Source organism: Hakea prostrata, chromosome 6, assembly GCF_041222555.1.
Source record: "Hakea prostrata isolate BN-2017 chromosome 6, UWA_Hpros_2, whole genome shotgun sequence".
Lineage (NCBI taxonomy): Eukaryota > Viridiplantae > Streptophyta > Magnoliopsida > Proteales > Proteaceae > Hakea > Hakea prostrata.
The window spans coordinates 37045532-37066059 of NC_142605.1; the positions used below are offsets into that span (position 1 = coordinate 37045532).

Below are 20528 nucleotides of genomic sequence, written 5' to 3' on the forward strand. Positions count from 1 at the left end.
GGCGCACTTCCACCCCACGCTATAAACCCACATATGGGGGATTGGGAAAGGGGAAAGTAAGGAGACCCACCCCATCACTTCCACAAACCCTTCCTTCCTTTCTCCTCACCCCACTACATGGGACCCACATGTTTTTTCCCACCCTTTCCCACCCCACCTTGCAAACAAACGCAGCCTGGACGTTTACGACGGACAAACCTTGAGCCGACAAGCGATATCTTCTTTTCCAGCACGTGCTGCACCGGCAACGTGTTTTAGACCGTTCGTTTAGAATCTGATGATCTTATCTCCTGTGCCTAAAAACATGTGACAGTTCCGGAACCAACGGAAAGTTCACGTTACCTCGAAGACTCCATCCGCTACGTGTCGTTTTCTTTGTGTTGGAAATAATATGAAGATCTATTATATAGATTATTAATAGCTGAAATGAATCAACTACAATATCTTACGTGGCATATAAGGCACGACTCACGAGATGGTAGATCTCTCACGGAGTCATTTCGAGGTAGATGACAAGTTTACTATTTAGGATAATTTTGTTTGTTTATGAATACCCATAAACCTAATTAAGCTTCCCAATAAAGACATTAATTTCTCTGATTATCCTATTTACTCAGAACATCTTAAGCTCTGTTAAGACTCATCATTTTTGGCCATAAATAGTAATCTTGTTTATTTATTTTTTATTATTTTTTGTTGTGGTGGGGTGGGGGTGTTAAATGTTGGTAGTTTCACTATAGACTAGACTTGGAAAAAGGAAAAAAAGAAATTATTACGTAGAAGAAAGTGGCCCCTATAGTTACGCGAGCACTAGATAGACTAATATTTTTATGTGTGACCTTCAGTAAATCATGTTGGCTTCGAAGCTAGAACGAGTGAGGCTCATTTGGTTTGTGATTGACTTGATTTAAAAGTTGCGGTCCAAATGATAAAGAAAGAAGTCTGAGTGTGTCGAAACGCCATGGGTTAATAGCAGATCAAAGAATTAATACATATTTCATTAGTTGTATCTTTATCCGCCAAGTGAGTAAAGCCCAGTGTGGTATGAACATTTTAATTCCTAAATTCTGACACAAGAGTTAAAATTGGATTCAAGGAACTTACCGGAAGTCTTCCACGGCCATGCCTGTGAAGAAGATGCGAGAAGGTGGTTTTTTTTCTCACGTACATTCTCTATTTTACTAATATAATAAATATGTCACCTTATTCTAAGATATACGTATAAATGCTTTGATCACTTTACAACAAATACACATGTCTTTTCTTATTGTATTTCTAGACATCTAGTAATATTTCACCATCAGCTACTTAGACAAATAGATATGCAACAATAGAAGATCTCATATATATATATTTCATAAGCCAAATTTAATCATATGAAGTGTAAGGAAAATTCCTCAAACCCTAGAAGAAAATCTTTTAAAAAGAAAAAAATATCAAATGCCATCAAAGAAGGTATAATGAGACGATCATAAGAAATGGACAACTCTAGGTTATTAGGGTGGGTGAAGAAGAGGCATGAGATGTAACTAAGACCCCATTTGCCAACCAAAGGTTAGGTCATAGGTGACGATGCAACAAAGGAATAAGTAATAACAGTAAATATTGCCAAGAAAAAACCAAACACCCCAAATTCAATATTGCAAGTGGGCCCACGGAACTACTTTATCAAGACATCATCAGAACCGACCGAACCACATCCTCCATTCATCTTGTGACCGTGAGATGTCACTGTCCCCCACTATTTCCTATTAAACTACTGCCGTCCAGGCCACCATTCGCCGATCCACAAACTAACCGCCACGTGGCCAACATTATTGATATTGACCTTGTTTAACACGTTCTATATCCGACTTGTGTGGAACCGCCTCTGGTGTTCTTACCGCTGGATTGGAATCTCCCCATGTTTGTCGTCCAGTATAGGTAGGACCTCTCTGATCATCATAGAGCGCTTCTCACGGAATTACTGGATGGAATTTGTAGTGTCACATCACATCAATGGCGATAGATCACAAACAAGATATCATGAATCATGACCCTAGCTCACCTCTCTGTCTAAGTATCATGGAATTATAATTACATGGAAAATTCATGAATCACCAATATATGGATCATCATCTTCTCGTTAGAAAAGAATAATGTGCTTCTGACATTTTTGTAACCACATAATGGGTAGTATCCACATATAATTATTATTCATTAAAAATAATCAGAAGTAGAACCTTAATGGATGGGTCCACCCTGTATTATGTAAGTAAGCGTGATTCGCCCTCCACCTAAGCTTTGCAGAAAAGACTCAAATGCCATCTTAGGAAACAGTAAAGCTTCATAGGATCTTTTCTATCTAAGTGCAAATAGTCCGCATCTTCACAGACATGTCTATTTCACTGAGTCTCTCTCTGAGACAGTGCTCAGATCGTTACGCCTTTCAGGCGTGTCAAAACTCACCCGACAAAGAACTTCGCTATCTTAAGACCACTATAGTGACGGTCGCCGTTTATTGGGGATTTATTGAAGGGCGTTGAAGGAGCATATTTGTTCTCCCTTAACAGGTAGGTGATCCACACCCTTCTAGATTCTAACATAACATTATTACCTGTAAATAAATAATTAAAAAACATAAATTAGACAATCAAACCAACCTGACACGCAAAGCTAAGAAGTATATAAAAACGAGCAGGGAGAGTGGTAGATCCATCCTAGATAGGTCTGTGGAGAGTTTCTTGACAGTGAAAACGTCTTATATGTTGGGGAAAAGGAAAAAAAAAACAAAAGGTCTTGTATGGCCATACAGTCGTGCTCACAATTTGATTGGTCACAGAGATATTGAGTGCATGGTTGTTCATTACTTTTCAGGGAGGGGAATACCAGGGAGATCAATATTGAATGCTATCAAGTTCCAGTATGTGAAGACTCCATACTGCAATACATGTAATACAAAACGTATACTTAGTATGTCTTCGCCAATGCTCTATGCGCCAAATGCCTTTGTTGTGCATATTTGCAACAACTACAGTCGATTAGTCTCAGGAAGTGGTTAACCCATCATGGGAAGAGAGACGCTGCTAGCCTAACTACCATTGCACAAGCATTTATCTCGACTACTGATTTAGCTTGCCTCCACACCGGACAAACTATGTGCCTAAGGAAGCATTTTGGCTGTACGCGACAGATGATTCCCTCAACATCCTTCTTCGGCGCAACGCATCCGCCGAATTTTGGCCTTGCTGGTCATGGTGCTCTCTTATCCCAGTGTCAGGTGCTGATAGGCTAGGATAGTGAACTCTCGATCCCAACCACCATAGTCAATGACAATGCTCATTTATTCCCACTATACTCGTTAAGCTCTTCGGCTTGGCTAGTTTAAACCCACTCTAGGGTGGTGGTGATATTCTCGAATCTAACTTCACCATGGAGAGAAGCCTATGAATTTAATTCACATATATTCACACATAAGGTTCCAAAAATTTATATATACAACACCCATATCGCAACCCAAGCAGAACTGGAATAGAAGCAGATCAGGGTGACTTGACTTCAAACGAATTAGGGCCAATCGGTTCTTTTGGCGACAGCCCCAAAGTTGTTTTAGGGACGGTTTGCTGTGCTGTGCTGCAGGTAACCTCACTTTTACGGCGCTTACTTTTCAATGAGGACCGGAATTGAGTTTGTGCGTCAATAAAACGTGAAAAGTCCGTAGGGTCTCTCTGCCAGATCCGTCCCAAAAAAAAGACAGTTGTGGTCCCCAATATTCTGTTTTTAGCGACGGGTTGGGCGTGTAGGAGTTTCCGTCGCCAAAAGAGGGAACTACGTAGAAGACGCTTTTCTAGTTTTGGCGACGATTTTACACAGTATTATTTTGATGCTAGATGCTGTTTGTATCCTAGAGGTTTTTCCTTCAAATAAATTTCTAATTCTACCAAAAACAGAGAGCCAAACCCGTCGCTAAGACTATAGGTACGCATTGCACTAAATTGTATCGTTAATTTTGTGACAATCATTTTAATTTGCAGTGCAGACTTCAAAAGGTTTAAAGTATCTCATTATACAGTTAATACATATCCATACTAGCTACAGCTGATACAATACATCCCATGATCCCAATGTGACTAAAATTTGCACTAGAAATCTTTGATCAATACAATACATATTCGATATGAGTGACACACATCTCTTAAAACCACCTAACCAATACACTACTCGATGCCGATACTTTAAACCCCAGGTACACTAACCATCATTTCTGGAGAATGAATTTTCAGATACTTCAGATTGAAAAGTATTAGGTCTTATTTTAAGCTTACTATAATAAACGCCCCCATATGCAAGAGAGTAATTCATGACCTAAAGGGACAAGTTCACTCGTAAAAGGAACTTCAACATCTACAAATGTAGGGTTATTGTTGATAGATATTCTGTTCCACCAGAAAATTTTTGAGCACCTTCTCCTTTTTCTTGTTTGGTAAACATAGAGCACAAGTTAATGGTGTTTTTTTTTTCTTCTTTCTTCTCTTCGGTAGAAATTAAAGAGCATATAGATATATGTTAATGTCTTTCTAAACCAATAGCATACCCGTAACAAGTTAGACCACGCCCATAACTGAATCTAATAACATAAAAACCAAAGAAGAAAAGCCGAACCAGTAGCAATATACCCAACAACCCAAATCAAATTTTAAATGAAATAAGACCGGTTTTTCAATTTGGGAAGTCCAAAGCTGAAAAATCAATAATAAATTGAAATGTTACTAAATATACATGAATCAAATGGGGCCAAACTATTCAAGCAACACTAACTGATTAACAGCCTTGGAACTAAGGAACTAAGACTAATCAGAACGCTCAGATGAACAGCACAAGCCAGTTGACCAGCTGAAGAGGGATGAAAAAACTACATGGTTGAAGAACAAAGGAGCAACCTCAACGACATAACAATTACAGGAAATGCACCATTCAATCCAAGGGCTCTACTCTATTATCAGATATCACCAATAAAGGACCACACCACCAGACAAGGGCTCTACTCTCTTTTTTTGGATGAAGACAAGGGCGGCTCTACTCTATTATCCGATATCACCGATATAATCTCATCCTATGTTTTCAGCAATAAAAAATTATGTTTAAAATCATAATACTCGTGTAATTTCCCAATGTTTGCCTGGCACTGAAGCTATTTTTCTTCAAACCCACCACATCCCTCCCCAAAAGAAAAAAGAAAAAAAAAATGTAATTATATTTTTCCAAATCTTAAATAGCAAAAAGAATGCCCATGGAAAACAATCCAGTCTACCCTTGCAGATCTGATTCTTCCACTTTGATCACTGCTCTCCATCGGAGATCCATGCTCCTTCCTAACTCTTCAGTTCTTCCCATCTCAGTCCCATCAGATAAATAACTACATTTTGCTTTTGTTTGCCTGTTTCCAGTCAACAAAAACTAAACAGAATCAGGGGAAAAGGTTCAAGAGTAGTGAAGAACATGATTCTTCTTCCAAATGTTTTCAATCCAACTGACAAACCGAAAGGAGGACTGTTGTGCTCAAAACAGAGATGCCAGAACAAAAATTGAAATGATTTAGGAGAGTCTTAACTAAAGTGGCATAGAGAATGTAAGGCGGTGAGGCGTTTGTCCTACACTGAAAGTTCAGAGAACCTTTTCCCTTCGTTTTTTCCTATTTCTATTAATAACCCTAAAATCTCCTTTAGTAGATAGCGCTCATGATAAACCTGATGATGTAACCAGGCCCTGCCCACATAAAGATAATTGAAACATGGACCACAAATCAGGCCCCATTGGCGCACCAAGGGGCCAGTTGAACCCTCAGAAGGGCATTATGGTCTTTTCCCACCCCATTTGAACACCAAAGTGATCCAGTAAATTCCAGGATATTTTAAGGATCCTATATCAACTTTTTGTTTTTCAATTGGATTAATGGTTAAAGTCCTTGTCTGAGTAGGAGTCCCAGATGGAATCCAATTTCCAAGTAGGATTCCTTTTGGAAGTTGGTTATTTATTTTTTTAAGTTTCTTTTAATTAGGAGATCTTGCAAAGACTCCTTCCTAATTTGTGTTTGATTGTAAAGGGAATCCAAATCCAAAGTGGATCCCCTAGTTTGAGTCCAATTAAGTCTTAAGTCTGTTTCCCCCAAGTGTAAGACTATATAAAACCCCACCTCATTGTAAGCAATTGAGTTGAAGATTCAAAAAATTTCAGACTTGGAGTCGCGGGAAGCTAGCCCACAACCTGGGTTCAAGGGTATTGAGAGAGATTCTACAATTAAAGCTTTCTTGTTCATCTTCTTCAAGCCTGCAGCAGCCCTATAGTCCCCTTCAATTCAATCTTCAGTCAACAGCCCCTTCCTAAGCAAGTAAGTGCAAACCCAGTCCCCCTCCCTACCGCATTGCAAGCTTCCTCCCCCTCTTCTTCCCCTTGGGCAGCAGCACCCAACCCCTCTCGTAAGTCCTATATCCCTTCCGCCTATTAACCCTCCCCTAGGATCACACCCTTCTTCTCACCTTTCCTACTTCCAAACTTAACTAGAGCCCCTTTTTGAAGTCGCAGAATTTTCCTGCACTTCATCTTCTTCATTAAGAACCAAATCCCTAATTCATTAGAAATCCGACATCTACTCTATCCTTAATCCAAAGCCTAAAGGACTAGCAGCCCCACCATCTATCCTACCATCAATCCAAACCGTAACCCTAACCTAGAGTCCTAAACACATTCGGAGAACTAATTTTATTTGGAAATTTTCTGCAATTACAGTTAAAACATAGTATTTTCTCTTAATATCAGCCTCTTCCTAACCTACTGAACCCTAAAACTTATCCAAGTCAACCCTAAACCTGCCTATACCTAGAACTAATAGTTGGGAGCCTAACCAGACCTAGCTGCAGGGCTCCTTGAGCATTTTGAGTAAAATACAGCTGCTGTCCTTGGGTTCAAGACCTAAACTGCAAGTCTACAAGTCCTTAATTGTTACTGTCCTTTGATATTTGACCCAAAGCATCCAAGCATTAAGCCCTAGACTGCTTGCCACAAACTTAGAAAGAATCCTACTACTGCCCTGGAATCCAGGGTTACATCACCTGACTTAAGAAATAGTATTGACGTTGTGACTGCAAGCTCCATGTCATTGTTTAATTGCTTCAGTTGTTCTGGCGAACAATGTGCCTATGGCAAGTTACTGAAAGGAAAATTTGAAGATTGGGGATGAAATAATTTTGGTGACTACCATATCATAGAGCTGAGGGGGTTGACTTACGATCACAGATTCTCTCTCTTTTCATAAACTACTTGTTAAACAAAACAGGGGTTCATGGGGAGGGACATCTACTGGTCCATCCTCTGACTGGGGTTTCATCAGCACTTCCAAGTGACTGACGAGAAGTTTGAATGCACTGGCAGCAGCTGGTCTGAACTATATACATGTGACTTTGCAATTTCTTACCAAGTCACCATTTAAAATTATAAATAGAGGATGACGGCGGACAGAAGATCTTAAGAAGAGATTCCAAGAAATCATAGAATTACCATAGGTGAGAAATGATCACTTTTTGAGGATGTTCTATTTTGTACAAAACAGTGTGGATATTTGGCTATAGGGTAAGACAACCAGCAAACAGTTACACTAGTAAGGCAGTAGTAATGAATCATGGTAACAGCCAAGGGAGTTAATAGGTTAGGTTGCAGCCAATCAGCATAGATTTTATTCGGTTTCAGAGTGTTTTTGTGATTCAGGAGAGCTGAAACAGTTCTGAAATTCGATACTCAAAATTGAGCTTGCCCCATTTTGGTCTAGACTTGGTTCCTACATGGGTCAATCTCGATCCCTCTAACCAGTCCATAAGCTATAATATACATCCTAAAAATAAGTTTTGGTGAAAAACACATACTATAATATTATGATTTAGTAAAATGATACTATAACATATAATACTAACACAGTAATATATACTACCATATATTCATATAATCATAATATAACATACTACAATATAATAGTATCCAAATTCATTTCCTATGCTGATCCTAACCAAATCAGCTCTAAAATTTAATACTCAAATTTAACAAAATTTTATTCGGTTCAGTTTGGTTTGGCTTAATCAGTCTGCTTTCAGTTTTAACTTAACACCCTAAAAAACAGCTCCTTCCTGTTGCCAAGTTTCAGGGTTGCTCATCTCTGAGGTAGTTGATTAGCTGTTAACAGTTTTTATGCGATTCAGCGTTCAATAACCCCAGATTTGGGTTGCCATCAGCCCCCACCCCAAACCCCAAATTCATTTTCTATGCTGATCCTAACCAAATCAGCTCTAAAATTTAATACTCAAATTTAACGAAATTTTATTCGGTTCAGTTTGGTCTGGCTTAATCAGTCTGCTTTCAGTTTTAACTTGACACCCTTAAAAACAGCTCCTTCCTGTTGCCAAGTTTCAGGGTTGCTCATCTCTGAGGTAGTTGATTAGCTGTTAACATTTTTTATGCGATTCAGTGTTCAATAACCCCAGATTTGGGTTACCATCAGCCCCCACCTCCACACCCCAACCCCCTCCCCCCTAAAAATAATAATAAAAAAAAAGAAGAAGAAAAGGAAAGAAAGAATGAAAGAGTCAACAACTCAGATCAGAGGTTTAATGCTGATTCCGTGATTTTAAAAAACAGTGAGGGCTCAAAAGTAATGAAATTATAAAAGAGTGATCTCCCAAACTGGAAGTTAATAAACAGGTCGGATCGTACAAAAACATAATATTCATGGATTTGTATGTAATTTCATGAAAAATCCTTAGCGTAATCACAATATATAACTCCTCTTCAACTCATGACAATTTATACAGGGGCAACACCAGAGAAAGTTAGATGGGGGGGGGGGGGGAAGAACTCAAATATAAGATAATGATTTGGCCTGTGATTTCAGCCTAAGAATCCTCGCCACTAGTCCCTTTTGGTTGCAAGTAATGCCCTATTGTGAGAGGATTTAACAGTCCCTCTCAATCTGTGCTAGTATTGGGTGGACGAAATCCCTCTCCTATTCCATATTAGACTCTTTCATTTAGATTTGTTTTCCAACTAGTCTAGATTAGTTTTTCTAATCCTACTTAGCTTTGAATTTCTTTTCCTACTTGGGAGTAGGACTTAAAAAGATTCAAACCATAAGTACCCCATTGGGGCCTATGAATAAATCAACTTTCTCTGTGTGAAAAGTTCTCCATACTTACAACATGGAATCAGAGCTTAAATTTATAAAACCATTTTTTCCTGTTAAAGAAATTCTGCCCAAATCACTGCTGAAGATGTTATCCTGCAAACCTGTATTGAAGCAAGTTTCTTTTCTCCCAAAATCTTCATCACAAGTCTGGATCTATTCTCTTTACAGCTGCCGCTGTTGTCAAAGATCAGAAATTGTTACTTCAGCCCACTGGTAAACCAAGTTATATACAGATTTTTCCTGGAGATCGCCACAGCTTTCAATTTTCCTTACCCTTTGAGGAAAGCAGGAAGCGAATTATATGGACCAAACTGCTGCCCTCTTCCTTCCTCCTCCTATGACTTTTTATATAACACACACACACATACATATATTTAAACATTACAATTTACCTCACTTTTATCATCCATTTTCCACATCACGACAAGCCTGGAAGATCGGGTAAATGGGGCAGTGAGGATGGGAGGTGAGGTGTCTTGCCTCCTTCCCTCCACCTATTGACAAATGCATGCCTTAATCATTATTATGTATTATATATATATTATATTTTTTTTATTTATATCTGTATATAAATAAATACTTATACTAAGCATAATCTACACTATGTTGATAAATTGCCTTTATTAATGTATAGGTTTATGGGCCCACTTTGGTTCTTGCATGAGACCTACCTACTAAGCGTCCAATTATTGGTAGAGCATCGGAATCAAAAAATTATGCTGATCATTTTCCTATGAGCAAAACTATACTTCGGCTTGAATACGGATTTGAAATTCATCTTTATTTTAATATTGTCTACCTGGGTTCATGTTCTTCTACAATTTAAGCTATCTGTATTCTCTTATGATCGGATAGGGGTGTCACTATTGGTGTTGGGCCTGGAATCATTACTTTATTATTTTGATCTATTGCTAGATTAAGTTATACCTCTTTCAAATGACTTTCTTACTCGGGGCATTATGTGGTTAGCTTGCCAATTTGGTGATGTCAACTCGTGAATCACTAATTTGAATTGGTTTGTTAAGTAAAAATAAAAAAAGTTAAAATTAGACTGGAATTTCGGGGTGTTAGTGTTACACCCTCATCATCCACTGAGACTAAGGGTTACTTGAGAAAGCCTCGTGGCTAGTTCCACCCATCAGGACAGAGGGACATGAACATTGAGAGCTTTATTGAGCTCTATCTGTGACATGACTACTGGGACTAGTGGTGGGGGTTCATCTTAAAGGAACTTAGAGTATAGTGGGTTATATTTTAACCATACTGTCAGATGGTAGGGATGGGGATGCTTGCTCCATCTTATTCTAGTGTTGTCTATGGCTCCTCCTACTCAGAGTCACAGTGTGAGTCAAAATACGGCAACAAGGGTCTTCCTTCATTGAAGACATGTTCTCCTACCCTATCCTTGTCCTTATCCCTACACACTAGACAACATATTCGTACCATAGCTGTACCTGACGTTGCAGCGATGTATGAGCCATATGATAGGTATGGTGATGGGTTAGTCAGTACATTGCAAACTTAACAAATCCATATCCTAGGACTGGTTACCTTCAGTATGTTGATGATGCCACATACATGGATGTGGTGTCCGATTATGTCTGATTCTTCTCAGCTTCTATGTGATGGGATGCATATGTCGCGTAAAGTGAGCATTAGGTCCGATGGACATACAGGCGGATCAAGCCAAGCTGACATAGTAGCTTTTATTATGGTAGGAGATTTAGCGAGATCTCGCGAGATATCTCGCTATTTCAAAGAAGCGAGATGAGATGGAGATCGAGAGCAAAGAGTTGGGATATCTCGCTCATATCGCCAAAATTCGGCGAAATATGGCCGAATTTTGGTGGTTTCAGTTTGCCAATGAACTGAAACCAAGAGCGAACCCCGAACCGGTGAGATATCGACGATAGTATCGAATATTTGAGATAAAATGAAGGAAGAACACGGAAGCACAACCGCTGATTTCTCTTCTTATCGTCGTCGCTGCTTCGATTTCCGATTGCTATCGCCCCTTCCTTCTCTGTGGATGGGATAGTCGCCGTAGACTGCTTTAACTACATCGCCATTAAACCTCGCCAACAGCAAATCCACAAACCCTATGCAAAATCTCATTTAGAGCAGATCCAATTCCGTTCTCTCTTCGATGTCTAGCTACGTCTCCGATTTCCCTGACGAGTGCTTGGCTTACATCTTCCAATACCTTGGATCTCTTGACCAAAAACGCTGCTCTCTGGTCTTCCGTCATTGGCTCTATGTTAAAGCCTTGAAGGTCAGAGCCAAAATCGTCTCTCCTCTAAAGATGAAGCCGATCTACTTCCTCTCATCACTTCTCTCTTCTTGTTTCAATGCCGATATTCGGCGAAAGTTCGCTGGGTATCGCCAGTTCTCTATCGCACCTTGCTCGAGATCTCGTTATATCTTGCCGTAGATCTCACCATATCTCGCTGGAACTCTCAATTTTTGCCCTTTTTTGTGGATTTCGGCTGGATTTTCCCTTGCAACTACTATTATCACATCTACAACATCGAAGGAAGATCGATCATTCTCTACTTGTTTTATGAACTTTTTATTTAATGACTTATATAAAACTTCTAATGGTTGTATAATTTTATTATTCTATTCTTGAATTTCGATGACATCTAGGTTATTGGATGCATTTGATACACTTGCTTTTCATTTATATGCCTTAAAGGTTCTATATTACATGTTGTATAACCTTGCATTCCCTAAGTCTACAACATTTCTGTGAACTATGGGTAAACTTATAAATCATACTAAAGGTTGTTTTCTGACAAATCCAAGGCTACCAATGTGTTCAAAATACCCTTAAATAGGATAAATACCAAGTTTCAACCCAATTGGGATCCTAAAACCCACCAAGATGGCCACCGTATTGACGCAAAAAAAATCGCATATTTCGATCGAGAACTTGTTGAGACGGTAAAGATCTTGGTTTTTCAAGGTGGCAAGATCTCGCTCTTCTACCATGGCTTTTATTAGACTAGGTCTGACTAATTCATGTAACTTATGAACTATGATTGATGGTGTCATGTGGATTTGTAACTTGTTCATTGTAATTTGTAAGTTTGTAACAGAGTAATAAGTTATGACTTCTTGCATTCTAGTTGTTCTTGCATTCGCTCTTGCATTTGAATGTAAGGTTCCTACGTTCTCTTGTATATCCATGTTTATATTTGTGAAAATACATAATCCAATTTCGCCCGCATACAAATCAAGAACACCATTTTGTGTTAGGTTTTAGTCAAAATAACATTGTCATTGTGTTTATTGGCCTCAAATTAGGTAAAAATAAGACCCAAAGACCACCTACACCCACTGAAACATTTAATTGAAAGATGGTACACAAGGGTGTACCATGTTTCACCAAAATTCAGGCTGAAATCTTTGATATCTCAATCTTGAGAAAAGACGAGATTTTCAACCTTGGTTGCAACCCTTTCTACCTGTTAGAGGCCCTAGATTTCTTCATCTTCTTTCAAGAGTCTTAGAACTGTAACTCTAAAATGCAGCAAATTTGATTCCTACACACTTTCCACTGTTAAAATTTGATGTAACCTTCATTGATACACTCCCCTATGCCAATGTAACCTAGAACTACCATCAAACCCTTGGTACTGCCCAACACTAGCCCTATTTTGACCTAGCCAGATGTTTCGTTTCATAATAGACCCCAGATATTGGCTTCTAGTTGGATCCTTTCCAATTTAGAACACATTAGTTGGGGGAATTTGTCTCCACCATCCCCATCCCCATCTACCATCTTCATCTAGTATTGCATGACTCCAGGAGTGCTTGCCCCGTATCCATAAAATAAGGTTCTGCTCCTAGCCAAGCTTACCATTTCATAGTAGACCCTGGTTATTGGCCCCTAGTTGTGGATCCTTTCCAATCTAAAACTATATAAGCTGGGCACTTTTGCCTCTGCCATCCACATCCCACAATCTTCATCGGGTACTGCCACTAGCTCCAGGAATGCCCTCCCATATCCATAAAATAAAGTTATGAAACATAAAAATAATTCCTAATCTCTAGTACCGTGTGACTGCATCAACTCACGGCTTCTTAATTTCCAAAAAAGAATTCATAAACTGGATGAGCAGAGAAGCTATATACAGTTTAGAAAATGCAAGGCTCCTCCAAGATAGCCATAGGAGCCGAGTTACACCAGCAGTTTGCTCCATTAGAACATATATTCATATTGCTCTACAATTAAGACCGTTCAATGGAGATATCAGTGTCTTGATTTTTGCTCAGAAAATATTAATGAAGAATGAGACATTAAGGAGATGAACCAAATACATGGTCCCTTTTCAAATGATGAATATCCTTGAAACAATAGAACCAGCCTCACAGGAAACCATTTAATGATGAGAGTTGAACCAAAAGAAACTTTCATGATCCAGAAGAAAAGATGAGAGGAAAACATTGGAGAAAATAAGGAAATTTTACAGCTTGGCATTTCTTTCATTTTCCAATATCAATAAATTACAATAGCAGAAAAATCTATAAAGTTAACAACCGCACACAGGCCGAGGCAAGGCGAAACCAAATATAACAGGATCAAATTCCCGATACATGGAAACCTCACAACTAAGGAGCTTTAGCTGAAATTGGCTCACATAAAATAACTCACTTTTCGTATTTATCAAAACATACAAGATTTGCCATTACTCAAAATTTCTTCCAGATAAAGCAAGCATAATGGAGAACTTACATTCAAAGAACAACATACTCATCGTGCTATCATGTGCTACCTTTGTAAGCATCTCCGAAAACTGTTACCCGCTGGCTGTTCTGAAATGTCGTTGGAGGTTCATCTCCTCTCCACACCTGCTAAAATAAACCAGTAAGCACATGGTTTCATAACATTCACAGTAATCACTTTTGGCTGGTGTATCTACATACACACAAACCTAGCTGTACTATTGTAAGAGAAATATCAAAACAATAACAATAGCTAAGGTCAGACTATAACGAAGGAGTTATTAAACCATAAAACTCCAAGCATTCAAGGGTATGATTAATATTTCAAACTCTTTATAATAAATCATGAAACAACTGGCAGTCACAAAGTAAATTTTCGGATGGAAATGGACATTTTAATAAAGGAAAATGAGAGCATACTTGTATATCTTTGCAAGGAGAAATTGCCATTCATAGATATTGGTCCGAGCCTTCTTTCTTGACCCAAAGATAGAATCTCTTGCATCCTCTCTGGCCAGTTTGAATTCAATCTCCTGGCAAAATCCTCCACTTCCCTGCAATACCACCCAATGAACCATGAAAATAAAAGAAAAAGAAAATTCAAGAATATCAACAATTAACAAGTGTCAATTGTCTTCAAATATAAGAAGACTGCAAGAATAATGACAAGCTCTCAGAATAAAATAAAATCTTCTCACAACAAACCAACATAAACATCAGCTCAGGAGAACAGGAATATAACACATGCACACTAATAAGAACATCCTTTTTGAGTTGTGTGACCTGAGTCCTATCCTGCTTGCCTTGATGAACTAGACACATTACTCGACCCACAAAATTATTCTTTCATAGTTCTAGCACTTCTGGACCTCTTCCTCCCTTTGCTACCAAATTTTTTTAATTCATCCAAAAAAAAAAATTAAAAGCAGTGATCAAGTGGATTGTTGTAAAAGAGAGTTTTAAGATATTTTTTTTCACTCATGAGTAAAGCCAATTAGCTGCTTTCCTTGTTGCCATGTACTTGGTATCCACAAATGGGACCTTCCACCCAATTCTTTTCTAGCCTCGGACGGGAGTCGTCTTTATTGATGGTTTTCTTGAGGAATGGTTCCCACAGGCAGTTCATCAATCTTCCTTCAAGTGAAGGGATGGCTGGGTGGGAAAATCTCTTTTGGACGAAACAGGCCACTCAGAATAATGTCCTTTGTGAGTTCCAGATGTAGAAGCGAGTTTTCGACTTTCGGTTTTGAGAGTCTAATACTTTCTCAAATCAAGCAGACTGGGACAGGAATGGATCAGTGGGTAGGAGCCCTTAATAGAGTTACAATGATTAGCACTTCCCATTCTTCTTTTCTAATTGATCGAGTCTCCATTTATTAGAGCAGTTGCAGTCTTTAGCAACCGTCCATGCGTCAGTACCACCTGCGCCTGTAGCAATGTTAAAAGACCACCTACAAATAAGGTACTGTTGCCTCTTGACAAGAAGAAAGGTTTGTGCAGTACTAAAGCAAAAATTATCATGCCGTTTTTGAAGAGATATTTGCAAAGTCTCGGCATTTTGGGAGAAACACAAATGTTGACCCCCAAAAAAATTGGATGTTGAAAGAACTATTTAAATTCTTTCTCACCTGAAGTAGTCTCAAAGGATGAGGGCCAGTAACCAGAATCTAATAAAGAAAATCAGCCACTACGGTTTCTGGGCTATTAAAGGGGATCTGGGGTTTCTAGGGAGGGTAGACAGGGTTTGGTCAGGGCTTGTGAGTTTAGGAGTATTAAAAATCTGAATCTCAACCTAGTTGTTTTGGTTTCACATTCAAGTTTCAGAAGTCTCGGGTGGGGGAAGTTGGGGCTACTACTTGTGGACTGCAAAGGGGAAGGAGGGGATGATAATCCTAAAATGGTAGGGATTTCTATGGCGGGGATTGGGAATTATAGAAATTAACATTTTCGGGGTAAAAGGACTTCAGGATTTTAGGCTTTCTAAAGGGTCATGGGGGGTAGGGTAGGGACCAAATGCTAGGGAAGAGGAGGGGGTGAGGATTCCAAAAGGGGGTGGGATTTGGTGGAGGGGACTGAGAGATCTAGAAATTAGGGTCAAGGGATGAAGAAAGGGTGGGGGTGCAGGCCAAGGGAGGGGGGGGGGAATGATGGAGTAGGAAGGTGTGGAAGGGTAGGGGTGAGTGCTTACCAACTGTAGTAGGCTAGGGATAGAATTTGAACTGAAGAAACAATCTACCAGTGCAGCTGCAAGGATTTTTCAAGGTTAGAAAGCCACCATTGAACCTCCTCTCTGTTGTAACTCACTTTGCAGTCTTTTCATTCATCAAAAACTGATCGGTTTACAAGCCTTGGCTTTGTATTTATAGCCTTCGTTAGACAACTCCTAATAGGACTCAACTTTCAAAGCAAAAGCAAACAAGGAATTCTGTTTTAAAAAGAACTCCTAGCTAGACTAGAACTGTTACTTATCATGGCTGACTCAAATAACAAAACACAAATAGGACTAGACTCCTAATAAAATTCTGATTCTAAGTCTAATTAGACCCAGCAGGACTCATTAGAGCTCCCATAAAATGACCAAAATGCCCTTTTTTGGATTGATCTCCTGCAAGGTGCTGGGCAGCAACCCTAAGCTTTCTTGTTGAAAACATTAATCTTTGATGAATGGGTGGAATCCCTTTACCTCTTAGATAACCCTGGATCATTTCTTTTGATGTTAGAATGGGAGCTTAAATTAAGGTAGTAGCAGCATAAGCCTGGAGTTTCCTTCAGTGGTCACCAAGAGCTGCTGTTTGGTGCTTGAATTTCTTTGATTTATCCGAAGAGCTTATTTTTTCTTAGCTTCTTTGGGAAGATTCAGTGATAGGAATATAATTTTCTGGCCCTTGCAGTCAAATACACATTATTTTCCCTACTTGTGATGGTGGCATCATTAGCATACAACCATGCTTCCAAGGATGATATTTGTCAACTTCATGCAAAAGACATCACACCAACGTGAAGGGTACCAAGCATCTCGAGGATACCTATAGCAATATTGAGGAGGCACACTAAAGGGTTAGGGATGCTTCTCAGTCTTGAGGCCTATCTCTCTGCCACTGCGTCGACACTTGATAGGTCACTTAATTGCATTAATATTATATCAAATCCTTTTGTATTTTAATGAGACTAATTGGTTGTTTTATTTGGATTTATATTATATGAACAAATTAGAGCGTTTGGATATCAAGTCCAGAAAAAGAGTGGTTTAAAACCACATCGCCACATTTTTAAATCAAATCAAAGAACCAGGCATTTTTAAATCAAATCAAAGAACCAGGCCCAAATTAAGATGGAGGATTTGATTATGTCCAAAGCTAGAGATTTGATTTTGTCCAAATTAGAAGGATTTTCGTGAAATGTCTTAATTCAACAAACAAGAATTTCGTTCTCTCTTGCGATCAGACATCTAAGGAAGTATTTGATTTGGAAAATGCTAAATTAGAAACCACTGCATTGACAAGAAGGATAATAGAAACAATTAAATAGGCAAGGAGGAAGAATGGAAACAATCAAATGGGCAAGGAGAAAGAAAGGAAACAACTGAATTGGGAAGAATTGCATTGTTAAAAAGAACAATGGAAATGATAAAATTGGAAAGGATGCAGAATTGGCAGGAAACCTCTATAAGAAGGAAGGCATTTTCGGAGATTGATCATCACAAGCTACAACAAGAGGAAGCCACATTTCTGAAGAAGAAATGGCAAGATGTTTTTTATTCTTCTTTTCCATGTCTAGCTAATTCCATCTTTTGATTAAGATTAATAGAAGTTTGATTTTCGACAATTGTGAGACTTTGGGTAATTAGTTTTCTTTTATTCTCAGGTATTTATACATTTTTCATGTTTATTATGTTATTGGATTAATCCTTTTAGACAAAAGGCCTATTGTTTGATGATTAATACAATACTTGGTCAATTAGAATAATTATTTATTATTCTCATATAAGTGACAAATAGCATCCTCGAATGGGTAATCAATGCCCTAGAGAGTTTGCTATGAGAATGTATGTCCTAGTTTAAATAAACAAGTTTTTTTCCTGGTTTATTGACTAGGCATGGGGTCTTTCATATTTAATGTGATTAATAAACATAACTCAAAGGACAGATCCGAAGTTTATGTTTATTAATTAGGGAATAACTCAAAGGACGGATTCGAAGGTTATTGAGAAAGTAGGGATAGATTGGTTGTTAGAGGACTGATCCTTAATGACCATAACCAATCTACCCGATATTAAAGTTTTTGTTTTTAAGTCAATGATTAATTGAGAGAATCAATACTGAAATTAAATCTTGATTGAAAGTTTTTATTATTCTGATTTTCTTGTTAACTACTGCATCTGTTTATTTGTTTTATTCATTATTTAGTTTATTGATTCAAAACCCCCCAATTTTTATCAACGAATAAATCTTCACCAATCTCTGCGGATTCGACCCTACTCACTACTATTACAAATTCAGTTGAAAGAAGGATTATCTTTGGTGGATTCGAAACCCATCAAATTTTGGCGTTGTTGCCGGGGGAATAATCCTTCTCTCAATTGAATTTGTAATAGCAGTGAGTAGGGTCGAATCCGCAGATATTGGTGAAGATTTATTCGTTGAAAAAAATTGGGGGGTTTTGAATCAATAAACTAAATAATGAATAAAACAAAAAAATGGATGCAATAATTAACAAGAAAATCAGAATAATAAAAACTTTCAATCAAAGACTTAATTTCAGTATTGATTCTCTCAATTGATCATTGACTTAAAAACAAAAACTTTAATTTCGGGTAGATTGGTTATTGATCATTTGAGTGACAACCAATCTTTCCCTACTTTCTCGATAACCTTCGAATCCGTCATTTGAGTTATTCCCTAATTGATAAACATTACCTTCGGATCTGTCCTTTGAGTTATGTCTATTAATCGCATCAAATATGAAAGACCCCATCCCTAGTCAATAAAACCGGAAAAGCCTTGTATATTTAAACTAGGACATACATTCTCATAGCAAACTCTCTAAGGCATTGATTACCCATTCGAGGATGCTATTTGTCACTTACATGAGAATAATAAATAATTATTCTAATTGACCAAGTATTGTATTAATCATCAAACAATAAGCCTTTTGTCTAAAAGGATTAATCCACTAACATAATAAACATGAAAAATGTATAAATACCTAAGAATTAAAGAAAACTAATTACCCGAAGTCTCACAATTGTCGAAAATCAAACTTCTATTAATCTTGATCAAAAGATGGAATTAACTAGACATGGAAAATAAGAAAAAAGAAATGAAAATAGAAAACATCGTGCCATTTCTTCCTCAGAAATGTGGCTTCCTTTTGTTGTAGCTTGTGATGATCAATCTCCGAAAATGCCTTCCTTCTTATAGAGGTTTCCTGCCAATTCTGCATCCTTTCCAATTTTGTCATTTCCATTGTTCTCTTTAACAATGCAATTCTTCCCAATTCAGTTGTTTCCTTTCTTTAACCTTGTCCATTTGATTGTTTCCATTGTTTCTTCTTGCCCATTTGATTGTTTCCATTCTTCCTTCTTGCCCATTTGATTGTTTCCATTCTTCCTCCTTGCCTATTTAATTGTTTCCATTATCCTTCTTGTCAATGCAATGGTTTCTAATTTAGCACTTTCCAAATCAGATACTTCCTTAGATGTCCGATCGCAAGAGAGAACGAAATCTTTGTTTGTTGAATTAAGACATTTCACGAAAATCCTTCTGATTTGGACAAAATCAAATCCTCCATCTTAATTTGGGCCTGGTTCTTTGATTTGATTTAAAAATGTGGCGATGTGGTTTTAAACCACTCTTTTTATAGACTTGATATCCAAATGCTCTACTCTGTCCATATAATATAAATCCAAATAAAACAACCAATTAGTCTCATTAAAATACAAAGGATTTGATATAATATTAATGCAATGAAGTGACCTATCAACACTACTGCCATTGTCTACCACTATTAGAGCCAACTGCTTACCTACTTTAAGCCTGGTGCACAAAATACGACTCTCCTTCAGATTCTCCAACGACATAACAATCATATGAAAATCTTAGTCTTGGTGCTCTTCATCATACTCTTCATCATACTCATCATCCAGATCTGTTTCTAGCGGAGAGCAAAGAACTTCCTCAGGAGTTTGTTACTTGGCTTTGAAGCCAGAAACTCTCCTTCTTTGAGGGCGCTGTTGTCGGCAAAGTGACTATTCTCATGACAATAGAAAGATTCTCAAGGATTCATACTATTGTTGGAGCCCCTTCCCTGGTAGTTTGTTATAGGAGGATTAGCCACTTGAGGAACTGTGGAGGTGGTGAAGGGTCTCGAAGGCGATGGATCAATCCTGTAGTCAGAACTTTGATTATTATTCCTCCTCTGGGTCAACAAAGTCTCAGCTCTTAGGGCTTTATCAAATAGGTCCCATACATTAGTAACTCCAAGAGCCATCTGGATCTCATATTTTAAACCAACCTTGAATCAAGTCATAGTCTAAAGTTTGCTCTTCCTAGTCCCTGTTCTAGATGCTAAGGAATCAAACTATTGTATATAGTCA

At 38.1% G+C, this 20528-nt stretch overlaps 1 protein-coding gene across 5 annotated transcripts in view; it reads right to left on the reverse strand.

Annotated features, from left to right (window-relative positions):
* Nucleotides 1-5245: 5245 nt before the first annotated feature.
* LOC149013828 (SKP1-like protein 21) overlaps nt 5246-20528 on the reverse strand; it is a 28519-nt gene continuing 13236 nt past the window's right edge. For 3 of the 5 annotated variants that reach the window (XM_089159840.1, XM_089159842.1, XM_089159841.1), the window contains 2 exons: nt 14354-14487; nt 6492-14062 (listed from right to left, as the gene is read on the reverse strand). In XM_089159840.1, coding sequence (XP_089015966.1) covers nt 14043-14062; nt 14354-14487 — 154 coding nt within the window. In that variant the 3' untranslated portion in view covers nt 6492-14042. Of the gene's footprint in view, nt 5417-6491; nt 14063-14353; nt 14488-20528 lie in introns of those variants that run through there. The other 2 variants (XR_016174078.1, XM_089159843.1) reach the window with 2 other exon arrangements.